Source organism: Alexandromys fortis, unplaced genomic scaffold (genome assembly GCF_014885135.2).
Source record: "Alexandromys fortis isolate MF-2015 unplaced genomic scaffold, M_Fortis_MF-2015_v1.1 scaffold_201, whole genome shotgun sequence".
Classification (NCBI taxonomy): Eukaryota; Metazoa; Chordata; class Mammalia; order Rodentia; family Cricetidae; genus Alexandromys; species Alexandromys fortis.
The window spans coordinates 2,231,883-2,252,448 of NW_026068087.1; the positions used below are offsets into that span (position 1 = coordinate 2,231,883).

General features: G+C 39.5%; 2 protein-coding genes across 4 annotated transcripts in view; one reads left to right on the forward strand and one right to left on the reverse strand.

Moving 5' to 3' along the window:
• The window catches only part of Cog5 (component of oligomeric golgi complex 5), a 216,388-nt gene extending 210,592 nt beyond the window's left edge, over positions 1-5,796 (reverse strand). The window contains exon 1 of the mRNA XM_050122311.1: positions 5,685-5,796. Within this exon, the coding sequence (XP_049978268.1) occupies positions 5,685-5,778 (94 nt within the window). The 5' untranslated portion in view covers positions 5,779-5,796. The remainder of the gene's footprint in view (positions 1-5,684) is intronic.
• Positions 1,184-19,657, forward strand: Dus4l (dihydrouridine synthase 4 like). 3 transcript variants are annotated; one of them, XM_050122321.1, is made up of 7 exons: positions 1,184-1,273; positions 8,242-8,378; positions 13,038-13,159; positions 15,224-15,341; positions 17,190-17,312; positions 17,980-18,206; positions 18,774-19,657. In XM_050122321.1, the coding sequence occupies exons 2-7, from the start codon at positions 8,263-8,265 to the stop codon at positions 19,019-19,021; spliced, it is 954 nt and encodes a 317-aa protein (XP_049978278.1). In that variant the 5' UTR covers positions 1,184-1,273; positions 8,242-8,262; the 3' UTR covers positions 19,022-19,657. The 3 variants fall into 3 exon arrangements, with proteins under 3 accessions (XP_049978278.1, XP_049978277.1, XP_049978276.1); XM_050122320.1 differs by lacking the exon at positions 1,184-1,273 and adding an exon at positions 5,853-5,977; XM_050122319.1 differs by lacking the exon at positions 1,184-1,273 and adding an exon at positions 6,049-6,193.
• The last annotated feature ends 909 nt before the right edge of the window (positions 19,658-20,566 follow it).

Below are 20,566 nucleotides of genomic sequence, written 5' to 3' on the forward strand. Positions count from 1 at the left end.
ATCCAGTGTTAATATCTGAGATTCCAATACTGAAAGTAAAGATGCTGAGTCCAGGAGTCTAAACCGCTCTGCTGTTTCTTCTTTCTTGTTATTGTTTTGCTTTGCTTTTTGGTTTTTCATTTATGGGTTTATAGATTTTTATACACACACCATGATTTCTTTTTCCAGACTATCTGAATGCAAGTTTTATATCCATTTATTTACCTTTAAGTCTTAAATTTTAATACTACCTATAAGTTTGTATTTGCTTATTTGTATTCATAATTTAGATTCAGTTTTTATAACAGTATTTATGCACTGATCTAGAGATATCTGAAGCAACAAATATTATCAGTGGTCAGTTTTCCTGAAGCACTGTTCCTAGCAATAATCTCACTTTCCTGGAATAAAGATTAAAGTTGATAGTTGTGATTTTAATCTTTTATTCAGTGTTTTTCTTCCTTATGATACACCTGTATTGCATTAGTCTATATCCATTACAGTACACACTCCACCAAGGGAAGCGATTCTGTTTACTACCACATGGCCAGACAATGGCAGGTGTCAGATGAATTAATCTATACATCATCTCAAAGTATCATTGTGCAAAGAGCAAAACAGTCTTAACTATTCTCAGAGTCTAATTACTCTCAAACTGAAGTAGTAGAATCCAACTACTTTGACCCTAACTCTAAAAGTTCTATTTTCTTCCAGTTTGCCAAGTTTTCCTCAGAATTAAGAACACTACCAGACAAATTCAGTCATTCCACACGGAAAGTTTACCACCAGGAAAAGTCAAAATGGCATGTCTTGACAAGGGTAAGAATAAGTTTAGTAAAACTAGATGACAGAATTATGTATTAGGCAGAAAATGTAAAGAAAAAATGAAGTTTCAAAGGAAGGCTGGAGGGCAGTTTGAAAAATGCTTGCAAGATGTGCAAAACAGTCAACGTATGTGCTACTGGTGGTTCTAAGCCTAGCAAGAGCACTGCCCGTCTTGTATTCTACAACAATAATTCTTGCAGGAACAGAGAATAACTACAATGGGATTTGTTACACAGCAGTGTGCTTGAGTTAGTATCTACTAGTTTTTAGCAGCTAACTATTGGTGTAGGAGGTCCTTCTGTCTATGTGTGGCTTTCACTGGTTAATGAATAAAGAAACTGCCTTGGCCTAGTTGATAGGGCAGAACTTAGGTAGACGGGGGGATGACAACTGAATGCTGGGAGGAAGAAAGGCAGAGTAGGAGAGCCACCATGGAGCTGCCAGAGACAGACATGCTGAATCTTTCCCGGTAAGCCACAGCCTCATGGCGATATACAGATTAATAGAAATGGGTTAAATTAATGTAAAAGTTAGCCAATAAGAAGATAGAGCTAATGGGCCAAACAGTGATTTAATTAATACAGTTTCTGTGTGGTTATTTCGGGCCTAAGCTAGCTGCGTACCCAGGATGTACAAGGGCCCCCCTACCTCCTATAACTATGACATTTTCAGGAGTTCTTTGAGTCAGACAGTATTATATGTAGGCTTTAAACCAGTTGGGATAGGGGTATTTATATCATGAAATACACAAATACCAATGAAACCGGGCCTTTTCTTATTTTCCAAGAAAGCTGGTTTACTAATATATCTTCCCATGGAGTAGAATCAGAGAGGTCAGAAAAGCACAGCACTATGTTAACAGCCCAAGGGACATAAGATACAGTAAGTGTGTGTCATTTAAGAATGTTAGCCAAGTGTCAAATTTGGCAAATGTTTGGACATGGCAACGAGTAGAACTTGATAAGATGAAATGGTGATTAGTAGAAGAAACCAAAGATAATTCCCAAGTTTCTTTAAATAGTGGAATAGTCTTTATCTGATATGAGGAATTCAATTCTGCATTAAGCTGAATGCCCTAGGTGTTAAATATACAAAGATGAGAAACAAACTGCCTCCAAGAGTCTCACAACCTAAGTATCAACATTCAGTTAAATACCAATAGTAAGTACTAACTGTGACAATTAGAAAAAAGACATTTACTTTGCTTAATGTTTTCATAGAATATGTACTATTTGTTAATATGTTGTTTACTATCAAGTCAGGAATATTAGTAGGCAGTTAAAAATATAGTTCTTTAATTTAGAAGAGAAGTAAGGAGAATTTGTCTTACTTTGCTTTTCTGTTGTGATAAAACAGTGATCCTTATAGAGGAAAGGGTTTATTTTAGTTTACAAGTAATAGTCCATAATAAAGAAAAACAAAGATAGTAACTCAAAGCAAGCACCTCAAGGCAGGAACTGAAGCAGAAACCATAAAGGACCATTGATTAATGGCTTGCTCCCCCAGGCTTTATCAGCTATTTTATTTAATTTTCACCTGTCTAGAGAGGGCACCACCCAGAGTAAGCTAGACCCTACTGCATCAACTAGCAATTAAGAAAATGTCCCAACCTGTGGCCTTGTTGGAGTCTTGGGGCTATGCTGCAGCCAGGACCACACGGTCTGTGTTGCAACCCAGGGCCACGGTGTTGTCCAGGCCAAAGGTCATGCCTGGGTCTGTGGCTCTATAGCAGCCAGGGTCTGTGTTAATGTCCACAGCTCCTAGTGCCATTGAAGGCCATGGGGACACCCCAGGTCTAGGGCTATGCTGCCAATGCGGACATGTCCATCTGAGTGGCCTTCACTACCACCTGGGTCAATGGTGACATCAGATCTAGCTGCTTTCCAAGAACCATGTCTGGGTCCGTGGTCCAGCTACAGCTGGGGTCTGTAGCCTGTGTCACTGCAGGGGCCCATGCGAACCATGCGTGATGAAATCAGAGGGCCATACTGAGCTGGGCCCACCCTTTGCTGGCCCTGCTTCTCGCTGGATACTGCAGAAATTAGCTGCCCACCCAACTTGGGAGAGCTGGCCCCACTCCTCTAAACAGGTGAGGAAGAACTAACCCTAACAGTATGGGCATAACAGAGCTGACTCTGTGCCCTCGCCTGAGGCTGGTGGCCCCAGTGGCCCAGACTAACCAGTGCTGCTATCATCCAGGCCCAGAGCCCTGCCTTGGGGTGGCCCACCCTAACATATACCCCATCTAGGACCTGCTGGAGCTTGAGAAGGGACTGATGCTGTGGAACAATACCCACAGGATTTCCATGACTTGGGGTAGCTGTGGGATATCCTGTAGTCAGAAGCTGCACTTTTGTTTCCCGGCTGCCCAGATCCAAAAACATCTGAAAAAACTGAAACTATATTAATTGCAACACTGCTTGGCCAGTGACTTTAGCGTATTTCTAGCTAGTTATTACATCTTAAATTAACCCATTTCTATTAATCTGTGTATCGCCATGTGGTTGTGGCCTACTGGTAAAGTTCTATCTGGCATCTGTTTCCTATAGCAGCTACACGGCTTCTTCTCTATCTGCTTGGAATTCCCTCCTTGTCCTATTCTGCACTGCAATAAGCCCAACGCAGATTTTTTATTAACCAATGATATTCACAGCATACAGAGGGGAATCCCATATCAATATTCCGAAGGAATTCAATGATGATGTAACAGAAGCCAGAGGCCTTGAATCTAGAGAGAAACCAGGACAGGCTCTAAAACTACACAGAAAACCAGAAAACCAGAGAGAGAGAGAGAGAGAGAGAGAGAGAGAGAGGGAGGGAGGGAGGGAGGGAGGGAGGGAGGGAGGGAGGGAGGGAAATATTAAAAAAAAAGAAAATACTGAAGACTGCTTATGAGGGAAAAAAGAATGACTATATCAAAAGAAATAATGGCTTATGGATGGGGGATAAAAAGAGGATGTGGAGGCAGGAGAAAGGGAGGAAGGGGGAAATGGGGTTGTTACCTAAAATGAAAAGTAAAATTTTTTAGTAAAAATATGAAAAAAAAACCAACAGTTTAAAGGAAGTGGCCAGCCGTAACTATGATCTCCCAAAGATGAAACAATAAATGAAGAGCATGGCTATTAGATTATTTAATGATTGGTTTGGTATTTTAGAATAGATCACACAGGAGGGGCTGCCCATAAGAGAAAGCAGGGACTTTACACTGCTGTATCTAAAACTGAAGAAGGAAAAAAGAAAGCAAGTATGATTTTAAGTAGCAGTTAAGTTCAAGGTCTGGACAGCAATTAAAAAATAAAATTCACATCTGACAAGTTCCAGGGGTTTAAAAGAAGAAATTTTTAAAGAGTAAGTGTAGATTTAAATCATCACTGTGAAGGATGACAGAGAATTTTTGTAAGTAGGAAAATATAGCATGCATATTAACTATTTACTATCCAAAACCTAATTACTCTTCCAGAAATGAGTTCTAGGGAAACATGTACTCATTGTTTAGAATGTGTTATCAAGGGATATAAACCAGGGCACTCCAGGAAACGCATTATTTACACTCCCTAACCAAACCCTAAACCCTTGCTGTCATCCTCTGTATTGCTGTTTGGCTGTGTACACAATTATACTGTACTCTTCCAACACTATTATAGGAGCTGCCTTTATAGTACTACATGGTAAGTATTTGAGAGTGGAAACTTTATGTGTATCTCAGGAGTTCGAAACTCGGTCAAATTTGAATTTCAGTTAAGATACAAAGATAAGGTGACACAGGCAGAAACTAAAGAATCTACCACAACCTAGTTCAGAAAACATCACTAATTTTTACAAAATATGTATTACGAAAGGACAATTAAGGCAACATAAATTATTCAACATTCAGGGGAAACACAACAATTTAAAAGTTTATTTTGATCATTTATAAGCCACACTTAGAGTAGTGTTCAAGTAAAATAATAAATTTGAACCTACTGTATGCAGCACTGTGGGATATAAAAAGAGGATTTTTGTGGTAGCCTATGCCTTTGATCTCTTGCACTAGGGAAGCAGAGGCAGGCATATCTCTGTGAGTCCAAGACCAGACTGATCTACACAGTGAGTTCCAGAACAGTGGGGCTTGGTAGAAAAACTGGGTCTCCAGAAAACAAAAACAAACAAACAAAAAACCCGGGGTGGGTGGGTGGGTGGGGAGGATCCTGACACACAGAAATTAAAGTGATTATTGCAAATGCTTTTAATATACGTGATAGAATGGGGGCAAAAGGGAGCGAAAAAGGGGCTTAATAACTATTGCAAACTGAATTTTGCTCTGCCTCTCAGACTTGAGCATTAAGACAACTGAATTTTTTCAAGACTACTACAGTAGTCATAGAAAGTTTTATAGCTAACTTTCTTGGAATAATTTCTCTCCAAATTACCAATAAATCTGACTTTGATATTCGATACGCGTGGATAACACACTGTAAGAGGCCACTGCATGGCCCAACATTTAACGCAGGTATTATTAATTCCACTTTTCAAGCCCCCACCCACCCCTTTCCTTAAGCAGCCGCTTGTCACCTAGGTGGGTTTTTAGTTCTGGGAGAAGACAGGAGCTGTCAGCCCGGACCATGGCGTGCAGGGTCCCGGAACTTGAGAGAAGCCCTGGGCGCGTCAGGACAGAGCTCAAGCCCGAGCAGTTAATACCAGATGTCCCCCCAGACACCGACGGGAAGAGAGGTGCGCAGCCCTGAGGAAACGCGTGGACCAGGACTACCCCTGACGACGTGGGGGCCGGGCATAGGGGAGTGGCCACGTCCAGACCCGAAAACTTTGTGCGAAGCGGCCGGTGGGGTCCGCGCACCGCACAGCGACCCAGCCCCGACCCCCGGTTCCGCTAGACGCCTTACCGTCCTGCAGGAGCTCCCGCACGGTCGCCGTCACGGCCGCGGAACCTGCAGACCCACGGCCTGTCACGGAGAAGACTCGGTCTCCACCTTCCATGTTGGCAAGTGCCGGGTTGATGACGTCTGCGACAGACCCGCCCTCCCGATGACGCAGAATCAAGGCGCCCCCGCCTGGCTAACGCTGGGAGAGTGTGTGGATGCCAGGAGCTGCAGTGCCCGCTCTGAAGGATAGAAAGGCTGCCGCACGGGCCTTCTCCTAGGCTGCTGGAGACGTGGCCACCGCTCCTACCTCCAACGCAAGTATTGGCCGGAGAACGCGGGCCTCTGGCGTAGGGAAGAAGGCTCCGGGGTGCTTCGCGGCCCGCCTCGCCTAGCACGTGGGAGCTAGCGCAGCCCAGTCCTGCCTGTGCCAAGCCCGGGTAGCAGGCGGGATATGCTGGGGAAGAATCGTTGCTAAGTGCTGCCCTAAATACCTTAGAAATCTAAACGTTGAAATATTCGTTACTACTTAGGTGAGCGGCTCTCGAACTACACTGCATTTTGCATTCCCTTAACATCGCCTCAGATTTCCCTTTTGCGCTTGACCTGAATTGTGATATAAATGGTCGGCCAGAGGCAGCGTACCCAGATTCACATTAGATTTCAGTATTGCTATTATACAAAACTCGTTTGTTTATAATCATCAACGACGAATAACTTTATCTGAATTACAGAATTTTCATTTTTTTACACCTAAAGATTTTACTCAGTGCATACTAACATTCAATAAAAGTTTAAACCTCCACTGTATATACCAGCACGAATTTACAAATACAACCAAAAGAAATTCTAGGTGTACAAGCATATTTGAGCACAATATTGTGCCTGTTACTATCCAGTTTAAGCGGAATTATTCTGGTACTCTCAAGCATGACTGCGGACTTTGGTGAACTTTAAAACCAATATTAATACCTTCATCCCATAAGCTCAGAGAGCTGTTTAACTGGTCTCTGTAAGTGGCTTATAAAGGATCAAAATAAAGTTTTTAATACTGTGTTTCCCCTGACTGTTGAATATTTTATATTGCCGTAATTGCTTTTCGTGATATTTTGTCAAAACTAGCGATCTTTTCTGAACTAGGTTGAGAGATTTTTTTTTTTTTACAATTTAGTCTGACCACAGGAATGAGTGAAAACAAAATCATGATTGAGAAAGTCAGTAATAACATCATGGCAACTTGCCACCTAGTATTTACCGTTTCTGTAATGTTTAAGACTCGTCTTTCCTTTGTAATAAACTTTTCGTAGTGTTTTACTGTAACTCCGTGTTTATTTTTCTTAGCACTATGACCATCTCTAATGCAGCTTATTTACTCTCCCTTTCCTCTGTTACTTGATTTTTCTTGCAAGCTAGGACACCCTTCACTATACTGGCCATGTGTTTTTTAGCTTACTGCCAAAGGTTAAAGACTGAATTCTGAATAATTAGCATTTTATAGGGATAGCTTTTATCTGACTAGATTACAGAGGCAAAAAAATACAAAAAGCAACAAGTACTATGAAATCATAGTTTTAAGTACAACATATAAATAACTTATCCCTTGTACTTGGGGTATGAGTTACTTATGATGCACTTATTTGATGTTAACTGGAATCTTCATTGTTAACACATTTAAAATTTAAAATAATAAAGTTTTGTGTCCCTTCTGATTCACCAATAATAAATAAAAGTATCAAGACTTCTCTTTTATTTTTTTAAGTGTGTGTGTGTGTGTGTGTGTGTGTGTGTGTGTCTGTATCTGCAGTGGGTATATGCATGTGAGTACAAGTTCCCTCAAAAACCAGAGGTGTTGAATCCCAGAAGCTGGAAATAGAAATAATTGTGATTCTCCCAACTTGAGTACTAGGAACTGAACTTGGGTCCTCTGAACTAACAGTCCCTGCTTTTAGCCACTGAGCCATCTAGCCCCAAAATACCAGGATTTATTTTATAGTACAAATGTTCTGTTGATACCACCTAACTTTCCTGAATGATATATTTCAGATTGTCCATCATACACAGTATTGTATGGGAATTCAAATCAGATTCCTTGGTTTATCAAGAAAATAAAATGGATACAATGAAAAATATGAGGTTGGACATGGAGGCATACCAGTGCAGTTGCAATACCCCAGGGGCTGAGGCAAGAGAATTACCAATTCAAAGCTAACCAGGGCTTTGAATTGTTTCAAAAACCAAGCAAAAAAGTAACAAATCATAAGATGATATACACTGGAGAGAAATCCTAAAGGTTTTCCATATCTTATTTCTCTAAAACTACCAGGTTCAGTGTTCCCGATTTATTCAGCCTATAAGTTGAGGCAGAATTTGGCAAGATCCTCTGAGTCTGAAGCCTCATGAAAAATATTGGTGATTGAAATTGCCAGAATAATAGTTTTTTTGTTTTTCCAATACTGAGAATTGAACCCAGAGTCCACCACATGCTAAGCAAGCACCCAACCATAAAACAGAGCTATGTGATCAACCCAATAATGGATGTTATGTAGTAAAATACATATTTTCTTTGCAAACTATCTTTCAGATTTAAAAATAAGTTGTATACATGAGGAGTGACTCCATACCAATCACAACATGTCAAGAAAGAAAAAAAGACCCAATAGAAATGTTTCATTCTGGACAGCTGGTGAAAATCTGTGCCCCAATGGTTCGATATTCAAAGTAAGTATTGTTAAGCCATTAATGAGCCAAATTTAATTTTTCTTATATGTACTAGGGGGGTTTTTTTTGGATTTTTTTTTTCTCCAGAGTTGTAAAATCACTCAACTACAAAGGCTTTCAGACTCTTCACTTTGGAATCATGATTTAGAATTGAGCCCTTGTGCTAACACTCAACTGGTATGTTTGTGACCCTAAGTAGACAGTTTCTCCTAGCTTTTTTCCCCCAGAGTCTTGTATAACTCTGGCCACCTAAAACTTGCTAGCGGCTGAAGTCCGGATCTTTCTGCATTCTTATCCCAAATGCTAAGATTACTGGTATATGCCGCTGTGACTAGTTAAATAACACTGCTGTCAGACCCAGTGCCTCATGAATGTTAAGCAAGCACTGTTCCAACTGAACTACATTCTCAGCCTAATATCTATAAAAATGACAAATATTAGGGTTCAGCAGATATTAAATGGATATAAATGTGAACATGTTTCTTAGAACCAAAACACAGTGGTAAATTGCGAGGCTTGAGGTGATTTGATGCTTTGGTTTGGTTTGGTTTGGTTTGGTTTGTTTTTCTTAACTACTAAACTTTTCTAGAATGGGGATTACAGTTTTACACTTTGAACAAACATTTGCTTACCATACGAGTAGTCTAGTTTCTCATCCTTATCAACTTTTAATAATGCTTTTTATTTTTACCATTTTCTAGATCAGTAGTGATGTGGGAGTCTGTTGTTTTGTGTTGACTTCATTGGTTAAATAAAGAGACTGCCTTGGCCCTTTAAGAGGACAGAAAATTAGGTAGGCGGAGTAGACTGAACAGAATGCTGGGAGAAAGAAGCAGATTCAGGAGTCGCCATGATTCTCCCACTCCAGACAGACGCAGGTTAAGATCTTCCCTGGTAAGCCACCTCGTGGGCTACACAGATTATTAGAAATGGGTTAGATTAATATGTAAGAGCTAGCCAATAAGAGGCTAGAACTAATGGGCCAAGCAGTGTTTAAAAGAATACAGTTTCCGTGTAATTATTTCGGGTAAAGCTAGCCATGCGGGCGGCCGGGTGCCAGGGAAAGTAGCCCGCAGCTCCTATTACAACAGAGTGGCACTCAGCGTGATGGTCCTCTTAAAGGGCCAAGGCAGTCTCTTTATTTAACCAATGAAATCAACACAAAACAACAGACTCCCACATCACAGTAGAGTTGTATCATTATGGTTTTAATTTTGATTTCCTATGCAACTGGAGATATCAAATATCATTATGTGTCTGTTTGCCATCCAAATATTTTTTAGGAAATGTTTTCTTCATATCTTTGCCCATGTTCTAATTGTTACTTTTTAACTATTGATGGTTTCTTGCGGGTTTTTTATGGTTATAAAGTACACATAATAGGCATGTTGGCACACACTTCTGAACAGCACTCATAGAGGATAAGACAGTAGAATTGCTGAGTTTCAGGACCAGCCTGGGCTATACATTGATTCTAACTGTACAGGATTATGTACAGTTAGGTGTTGAGTACCTGATCTTTAAATCTCTGGACCCACTAAGCAATAATTCTTCATTTCTAACATCCCCAACCCCTAGTCATTATTTTGCCTTCTTTCTCTATGAATTTGACCATTCTAGATGCCTCGTGTAACTGAGACTTGTCTTTTTGAGACTAGCTTAGTTTACTTACCATTTTAGGACTATTGATTTCAAGATTCGTCCATATAATACCATAATGCCAGCCTTCCCCTCCTTGTGTAAGGGTTGTTGGATAGGTTGTAGCAGCTTTTTCATCACTTGGTAAACAATTGGATTGCCTCCACTTCTTGGCAATTTTAGATAATGCTACTATGAATACATGTATTTAAATATCTCAGACCATTTCAGTTCTTTGAGCTATAGAGTCAAATGAGGCACATGTTAATTCTGTGTTGCCTTTTCAAAGAAAATGCACTGTTTTCCATCAAGGCTGTGCCTTTGCCTCCTCCCCAGCAACATACAAAGGTTCCAGTTCCTTCCACCTTTGACAACACTTGTCATTTTATTCTGTTTTTTTTTTAATCATTATATCCATTCCATTGGGTGTGAAGTAGAATCTTTTGTGGTTGGATTTGCATTCCCTACTGGCTAGTAATGTTGAACATCTTTGCTTCTTTCTGTTTTTTTCATTATAGAAATACCTATTCAAATGCTCAGCCCATTCTGAATAGGTTTAAGGTGTCTCATTTGTTTGCAGTGAAGTATTATCTTTACATTATTCCAGAAGCTACTCCTATGTGCTTTGCAAATGTTTCCTCCTAGTATGTAGGCTTATCTTTTCATCTTTCTTTTCTTTTTGGAGGGGGGGTTGATTTGTTTTGTTTTGTTTTTTTTAATTTTTGTTTTCATTTTTCAACAAACAGGGTTTCTTTGTGTGGCCTTAGCCATCCTGGAACTAGCACTGTACACCCAGCTGACCCCGAACTCACAGAGATCCGCCTGTCACTGCTTCCTAAGTGCTGGGATTACAGGCGAGAGACACTTCTACCCAGCTCACTTTTTCATCTTCTTAATAGTATTTTTGAAGTACAGCTTATTTATATTTGTGTAAATCGTGGTTGGATGTAAAGCTTAGGAAAGTGTTTTGGAGTGTGTCTAAAAGAGGGGTGAGAGCCTGGTCGTGGTGGCACACTCTTTCAATCCCAACACTTAGAGAGGCATAGGTTGGTGAATCTCTGTGAGTCCAGGGCCAACCTGATCTACAGAGTGAGTTCCAGGACCACCAGGGCCATGCAGAGAAACCCTGTCCTGGAAAAGTATCTGAAGGATGGAGGGAACGGAGGTGGCATATGTGCTGTTCCTCTCATCCTTATGTGAGATCAGAGATGGATTTGTACGTCAGTCCTGAGGGTAGGTTTGAGTCGTCAGGCTTGTGGAGCAAGCACTCTCACCCACGGAGCCACCCCACTAGTCCCTAGTATTGTATTTTTAATTTTATTTCTTTAACTTAATTAAGAATTTTTAAAAGCATAATTGATTTTTTTACATTGAGCTTACAAACTTATTGAGCTCACTCACCAATTATGGATTTTTATAAATTTCTTGAGATTGTCTCTGTAAACATGATGACATGATTGTCATCTATAAAAATGGACAATTTTAATTCTTTTCACCTTAGTATTTTGATCTTTTTTCATGTTTTACTGCACTGGGTAAAAGTGCCCACTATAACGAATGGAGCGAGCAGACATCCTGTCCTTGCTTCTGTCTTGGAGAAGATGCTCAGCTCATATAATGTCTTAGAAATGGTCTTTATCAAATGAAGGAAGCTGTTTACAATTCTGCTTTTGAGACTTTTTTAATACTGTATAAGGATATTTTGTCTAATGTTATTTCTGTATCAGTTGATACAGCATTTTTACATTCATAAGTATGTTCTTTCGTATAAAATAGATTGTAATGACTGGATTTGAATATTGGAACTTCTGATTTAGTCAGCCATCCTGATGCTGCTCCACCAAAGGGAAAGGAGAGGGATTACCTCATTACAATGAGCATTTTGTCTTGTTTATCAGCTTGGCTTCTGTGCACACCTGGGAGATAGGGAGTCTTTTAGTTAGTGTGGACAGAACTGAGAGTTCTGACGCATAAGCTTCTGGGTAGTACTGAAGTCCTGGCTCTCCACACAGCCTCCTTTCACAACATCCAGCAAGAGAAGAAAAGGTGCCTTGTTACTGTGCACTCCCATACACATGGAAATATGTGTTCTACATGTGGTCTCCACTAATAGCAGTGGAAAGGGTAGTCCTGGTAGCCAATAGGAATGAAGGCTTCATGTACCTACCAGGTCTGATTGAATACTATCACCATGAGATGTTAGAGTGTCTTGCAAGAGTGAAAAATCTAGGCTCCACACCCACCATTTCCTAACAAAGGCGAGTGTGTAGTGTTTTGTTTTGTGTTCATTGTTATTGTAAGTTTTCCATCTTTTGAAGCTTCTCTTTACTGATCCTTTATAAGGGAGGAAATTTACGATGGGCCCTTTTTGGTTTTTTGGGGGGTTTTTTGTTTGTTTGTTTTTTGTTTTTTTGGATTTTCAAGACAGGGTTTCTCTGTAGCTTTGGAGCCTGTCCTGGAACTAGCTCTTGTAGACCAGGCTGGCCTCGAACTCACAGAGATCCGCCTGCCTTTGCCTGCCAGTGCTGGGATTAAAGGCGTGCGCCACCACCGCCCTGCTGATGGGCCCTTTTTGTCAACACTCACTGCTGATTTCCAGTCGTCAGCTACTTCAGCCCCAAGTCTGCTGTATTTAAAACAAAAAGAAAATTCATGAGGCTTGCAAGGCCACCGGCCTGTTTCCCCCTCCTCTCTTTTTTGTAATTTTCCTATAATTGTTTTATAAATAGTTCTGAGGTTTTTAGTTTTATAAATGGTGCATACTCTTAATCCCAGGAGGCAGAGGCAGTCAGAGCTCTGTGAGTTCCAGGCCTGCCTGTGCTATATAGAGAGAATCTTTCAAAAACACAAGTACCAAGGATTTTAGTCATACTTAGCAGGTGGACTAGTTGAAAGTCTACATTTCTTTCATCCAAGAAAAAGTTTCTCTAATAAATAGTTAATAATTAACTAAATGAAATTTACAAATGCATACTTCAAGGATTTTCTAAATTCATGATTAAAGTTTTGTATGTTTCACAGGTTGGCTTTTAGAACACTAGTAAGAAAATACTCTTGTGATCTGTGTTATACACCAATGATAATTGCTGCTGATTTTGTCAGATCTGTAAAAGCCAGAGACAGTGAATTTACCACAAACCAAGGTATGTAAAATCTGTAGCTTGCTGACTTTGCAGGGGAAGTATATATACTCAGCTATTTTATAAAATTAGATGAAACAAGGAGTATAGTTTATAGTCCTGATTTTAAGTGGCTTTAGTATTTCTTTTACATTATCAATAATCTATCAGAATGTAAAGTGAGCTGTTCTCAAGGCCACCAGCCTTCCTGTCCTCATTTATTAGAATAAGTCCCTGTCTTGTTGCCTGTGGTCTTTTCTCATTCAGACTATCTTCTAATAGCCCAAAATGATTTGTCCAAGATACAAATTTGATCATGTTCTTCCCTGCTTGCAGTCCTTCCTCCCATTGCCCAAAATAATGACTTCAGCATGATTCTCAGGCCAAAGGTGACTTCATCATTGAAAACTTGTTGGAAATGAGAGTTTCCAGGCTCGACTTCTTAATTAGAATCTCTTCATGTTTTAAAAACCATACAAGTACTCTCATCTTCCTAACAGTTTAGAATCACCAGTCTAGAGGCTAGAATTCAACACCTAAGGCAAATAAGCAAAGTCCTTTATGATCCAGCCACTGAATACATCTATAGCCTTTCTTTCCATAAATTCCTAGAGTTTAGCATGCCTTGTTCTTGAACTTCCTTACCTAGAGTGTCTTCTCCAATCATGCCTGCATGCCTGTAAGAGTATGTGTGTGTGTGTGTGTGTGTGTGTGTCCGTGTCCATGCCCCCCCCCCCCACACACACGTGGTAAACTACAGATCATGGCTCCTAATCCATCATTCAAAGCTTGTAACCAAGGAATCTTCTTTGGTCACTGTGTAACCATATCCTCGCTCATAAGCACATGCTCTTTGATTGTACTTAGTCCTACTGTTTTGTTTTCTTCTTCCATGCCCCTCTCTTCCACTAGATTGTAGGTTCCTAGAAGGCATGAACTATAGAAATAGCTTGATTTGTATGTTCAGCTGCTAATGGTGTTGATCAATAAGTGATTGTTAAAACAGAATTCTGTAACTAAGGTACCAACCAGGGAATGCACCCCACAGGCCAATGAAGAATAAAAAAATGTTCTTTCTCATCAATTCCCAGACCAGTGAATTGCTATAGAAATCTGTAATCAGTTCAACAGAGGTGATATCCTGAAATATAACTTTTATAAACATCCCGTGGATTTCATAGGAAAAAAAAGCCTTTGAAATGTTAAAATGCATCTTTCCAGAATTGAAACAATATCCAAAGATATGAAAAATATGTTTTGTAAGACCTAGGAAAGCAGATATATTTGACTAACCTAAATTTTAAACTTCTCCATAAAGGTATAGAAATGTACTTTGAGATAAACAGAACTAAAAATATATATATATATATAACACAGGCAATAGACAGGACTAATTTCTTTCCTTTAAAAACAGTTATAAGTCAAAACACAGCTAGGGATGGTAGACAATTCCTTTAATCTCAGCACTTGGAACACAGGGCCAGGGAGATCTCAAACTCTGGAGTTTAAAGCCAGCCTGGTCCACATAGTAAATTTCAGGACAACAGAATGAGCCCCTGTCTCAAATAAATATATAAATAAATAATAAAAGAAGAAAGTAACAATTAAAAATAGAATGTGAAAAATACAAATAAAGACACACAAATACTGTTGAATAGAAATAAAGACCCTTCCTATTAATTTGTGCATCTGTAAACTCTTAGAAGATAATTTAATAGTATCTATGTTAAATACGTAGGCAGTGCTAAATGCTTACTCAGCAGTTAGACTTCTAGGCAATCATCTAGGAATAGACTTATAAAAGCATGAGTACAGTTTAGACAGCAGTATGTAGACCATCCATATAGGAGAATATGCCACTAAATAGAAGAAGACACATCTGAGTGCTTTTCCCAGAATCATAAGAGAACCGGCATGGCAGCGTGTGTAGACCGCTCACACTCACTTCCACGTAACAGGTACGTATATACTACCATTCTGGGATACTTTTCACTCTACTAATTCTGCAGTCTTTCATTGCAGAATTCATTTGGCTGTGTGAATGTTTCTTCTATAAAGTTTAATGTTGGGCTGTCTTTTTTTTAACAGGTGATTGCCCGTTGATTGTTCAGTTTGCTGCTAATGATGCAAGACTTTTATCTGATGCTGCCCAAATAGTCTGCCCCTATGCAAGCGGAATAGATATTAACTGTGGTTGCCCTCAGAGGTAAAGGTCAAAGAAATTAAAAGAGTTTTCAAAGAAAGTAGAAACAAAAACTATGGGAACATGGTATAATATCTTTCTCGTTTTCCAAAAGTTAAGAAGCAACCTTAGCTTCCCCTGGACTCACATGATGCAAGGAAAGAACCAATTCCCCAGAGTTGTCCTCTGCCCTCTGAGTGTACACTCTCCACCCCCATACGCACACTAGTAATAATAATTAATTAAATAACGAGAATTTAAGAGGAGGGCTGTAGATTTAAAGCACTGTGGTTCTAAACAAGAATTTTAAAAAAGAAAGGGTTATTTAGGAACATCAAAGGTCTTTCATGATGGCTGAAGTGATTTATGGACTCTTGACTAGGTTTTTGCTTCCTCATCACTACCTCATTCGTTTCTTTTGTTTTTTCAGTTATGATAAACACTGTGACCAAAAGCAGCTTGGGCAGGAAAGGGTTTCTTTCAGATTACAACTCCCAAGTCACACTCCAAGATTGAGGGAAGACAAGGAATGTACCTGGAGGCAGAAACTAAAGCAAAGACCATGGAGTAACACTGCTTACTTGTTTTCTGCTGTTAACTAGATACTTTTCTATTGACATAACAAAATACCATGACCAAGGCAACTTACAAAAGAAAGAGTTTATTCGGGATTCAGAGGGTGGACAGGAAGCATGGCAGCAGGCAGGTGGGCATGTCTCTGAAAAAGTAACTGAGAGCTCACACCTTGAGATACAGCCACGAGTCAGAGCTGACTGGGAAACCTCAAAGCATGCCTCCTCCAACAACAGTTCCACTAATCAGGGACCAAGCATTCCAATATATGAGCTTTGGGGGGCCATTCTCATAAAACATATTACACGCAACATGTTTTCTTACACAACCCAGGGTACCTATCTCCCCAGGGTTAGCAGAGACCACAGTAGACTGGGCCTTTGCACACCAGTCATTAAACAAGATAATGTCCCATTGAGATGCTCACAGACCAATCTGATGGAAACAATTCCACAACCAAGGTGCCCTGTTCCCAGATAACTAGTCTGTGCCAAGCCAATAAAACGAACAAGCACACACTGGCTCTGCCTTCAACCTCATCAGTAGCTAATTCTTTGAGAGTCTAATATCTGCAGCAATCCCAGAAATGTTTTTAATGCCATGTCAGATATACTCTCTAAAGGCTGATTTTGTGATTTAAGACATACTGTTGGCTTTCTCCTAAGTAGTTACTTTACTGTAGTCACCTTTGCCTTTCTGTTTCATAGCTACTTGATTGAGTTTGAATGGGATGTACTTAAGAAACTGTTGTGCTGGCGCTGTACTAGGTTATCTCCAGTAGCCAGAATGTGCCCAAAGAATAAATCACAGTTTCACAGTTTTAAATGGAGCTTAAGCCAAATCAGATTAGACATCCGTATGCTCATTAGGAGAATTAGATACGCTATTTAGTAGTGTTGGAATGCTGTGAGCCAAAATATATTTCTACTCTTGAGACCGATAAAACCTCTTGTTATGCACAATAAACATCAAATTTGGAATTTTAAAAATTTGAAGTAATTGCAGTTAATATGAACACCTAATCTGTTTTGGTTGAAAGCATTCTAATTTAATGCTCTCACTTAACTGGTAAAAAGACAAGTGTTTTCCTGATCTCGTGGGACCATTTAGAAATGTTGCTCTATGAATCTTTAGGACCACAGTCTCCAACGAAGCTGACTGTCCTGCTGTAGATCCATCATCTGTGAGTGTCTGTTTCATTCCAATCATTGGATAGAGGAAAGAGTGATACAGGACATGTAGAGTTTTATCTTCCCTTCTAGATGTTTACAATCTACCTGTTGTGCTTGCTTTATCAAGGTGGGCCATGGCGGAAGGTTATGGAGCCTGCTTAATAAACAAGCCAGAGCTCATTCAAGATATGGTGAAACAAGTAAGAAATCAAGTGGAAAATCCTAGATTTTCAGTTTCAGTTAAAATAAGGTAAACAAAGTATTTCAGTCTACTAACAAGTTAATATATTACTTGGAAAGTTTAAAAATACTCCTTTTGTTTAGTGATGTGGTATGTATCTTAAATTAGAGACTGGTATGTGGAAATATCGAGAGATATTTGTCTAGCAAATAGACATAAACTCCATTCTTAAATTATAAATTCTGAAATCTTATTTCTTAACACAAAACAATATATTCCCAATTAAAAGACCTTGCCAACCCCTCAACTTTCTCCAGATTCTATTTAACTAATGCTAAGAAACATCCCTGGCACCAGCTAGAAAACAGGAAGGATATTTGCACTAGTATTTAACAATTAAAAGAAAACAAGATTCTGATGTGAGAGGCCTACACAGAATGTGTCAGAATGACCTCTTTGTGTTCCTCTGTGGCAGTGCACTGTTGACTCTTAATTTCTCGGCACTAATAAGGAAAAGCAGTGGGGAAGGGAAAGACATTTGTCACCATGTTGTTTCCATAGTCAAATATCTAAAGCCAAGGTCTTGAATGGGAATGATCACAACAAAACCTTATTAATAGTGACATGAGGTGATAATACAATATGGTGAAGCAAAGCAATGTAGCAGATAAAGTATCTTAGTTATTTTAGCATTAAAATCTGTGTGCTATGAATGGCTACAATTCTGAAATTATAGGATCCATGATGACCTTAGAAGAACCATAGATCTTTGCCAGAAGGCTGAAACAGCAGGAGTGTCCTGGGTTACAGTTCATGGAAGAACCACTGAAGAAAGACACCAACCTGTCCATTATGATGCCATTAGAATGATAAAGGAAAGTGTGTCTATACCTGTGGTTGCTAACGGAGACATAAGAAACTTGAAAGAAGCAGAGAATGTGTGGCAGATGACTGGGACAGATGGTAAGAAATAAATACCGGGATTTTTTGTTATTTAATAAGGATTCAAAAGTTAGGATGGGGGAGTGATGTTAATTTGATTTTGTGTTTCACACTGAGCCATATTTTCCTATTGTACTAATTTAAGCTAAGTATTTTTATTACAGTGCTGCCAGATCTTTTCCTTACGATTAGTAGATCATCTTATAAGGGGTACATTCATTGTACTGCTCCATCATACCTGGTGATGGCGTATTTATTGAGTTGTGAACTTGCTGCCCACGGGAGCCTCGGAACGGCCATGTGGTTTCATTCCCTGTACGTAATTAACAAGCAGCCCTGTGGTAACTGTTGCTGGATGAAAGCAAATAGACTCAACTTTAAGATCTCTTTTTAAAATTAGTTGTATAAATATAATTAGTTTATCAGTGGCACCAGAATCAACTTCTTTTTTGTTGTAATTTATTAATTTGTAGTAAGGGTATTCTGAAATCTCAAAATAATACTTTTTGATAAATGCTCTTGCATTGCTTGGACTGATAATGATGGATTCTTAGTTTATGGAAAAATACCTTATGCTTTAATTTGCAGGTGTGATGGTCGCAAGGGGACTTTTAGCAAACCCAGCTATGTTCGCTGGCTATGAAGAAACCCCGCTGAAATGTATCTGGGACTGGGTTGACATCGCTCTTGAACTTGGAACTCCTTTTATGTGTTTCCATCAACATTTAATATACATGATGGAAAAGATAACATCGAGGCAGGAAAAACGAGTATTTAACGCCCTGTCGAGCACATCAGCAGTCCTGGATTACCTTACGGACAATTATGGTATTTGACTAGACTGTCTAAGTCACTGTCCTATATATTTTATCCCACATGGAGCCATATGAGGTCACATTAAGTCTGTGGCTTTTAACTTCAATACAACAGCGGTCATTGGGGCCAGACATGGTGGCACATGTCTTAAACCAAGCGCTCAGAAAGCTGAAGGAATAAGATTGCAAGTTCTAGACCAGCAAAACTCTGTCTCAAAGAACGAATGAAAGGAAAATTCCCCAGAATTTTCAAAACCTGGGGCTGGAGAGATTGCTCACAGTTAAAACCACTGGCTGCTCTTTCAGAGTTCCTGGGTCTGATTCTCAGCTCTCAAGTAGCTGCTCACTAGTGTCTGTAACTCTAGGTCCAGGGGATCCAACATCTTCTTCGGGCCTCCTCAGGCAACAGCCAAGCATGTAGTGCACAGACATGCAGCCAAAACACAAAATTTTTTACCAAATTTTTTTTAAAAAAATCAGTTCCTATACCCCTTCCTCATGGATTCCAAAGAATCTAGGAGGTTCATACGTCCCATAGTCCCAAATCAAATACTGAAAAACTTTGTTCCAAGTCTTTATGGAATGTGGGGTGTGTGTGTGGAATTTTTACTAAAGGTATTCTGTTTTTAATGTTTTTAAATAAAACTTTTTTTAATATCAAGAAGTTATGACTCATCTGTAAGTTAACAAATACATTTTTAATTTTCTGAAAGTTTAGAAAGTAGTAGAAAAAATGTCTACATCCATACAAAATGAAAAAGAACAAGGACTTCTGTGTATGTCAGACTGTACATTAAAATTTTAAATTGGAAAATCAACTGGTACATTTCCTAATTGAATATATACCTCAAGGTATGTAGGTTGTATCTAACTGAATTTGATTACATGTGATATCAGCTATAATTTAAAAGTAAGATTAGGGCCAACAAGAAGGCACAGTGGATAAAGGTGCTTGCCTTGGCCAAGTCTGACAACCTAAGTTCAATCCTGGGACCCATGTGGTAGAAGAAGAGAACCATTTCCACAGTCTTCACACCTCCACACATTCACCACCACCACCCCCCACCCCCTTGTTGTGATATTTTGTTTGTGTTCTGACAAATAAAGCTTGCCTGGAGATCAGAGGGCGGAGCTAGCCACAAGTTAACCATAGAGACCTGGAGATCAGAGGGCAGAGCTAGCCACAAGTTAACCATAGAGGCCTGGAGATCTGTACAGACAGGAGACAGGAATTGATAGGGCTAGGCACAGACAGGATCTTGCCCCTTTGGTCTGAGGATCCCTAGAGCTAAGAAGTGACTGTGGCTGTTCCTTGGCTTATCTGATCTTTTAGCATTTACCTTGATATCTGACAAGACTAATTAGGATCACGCTACATTTGACGTTCAACTTTTGGGGCATGATTGTGCTTCACACCATGCACACAAATAGTAAATTATATATATATTTTAAGATTAGGTGGAGCTCGTCAAGTGAGAGCAAATTTAGTTCATTTTAAGCACTAGGTTATTGTGTTACTAATGAGCTGGGCAGAGTCCTTTATTCTACCCATATGGAAATGTCGGT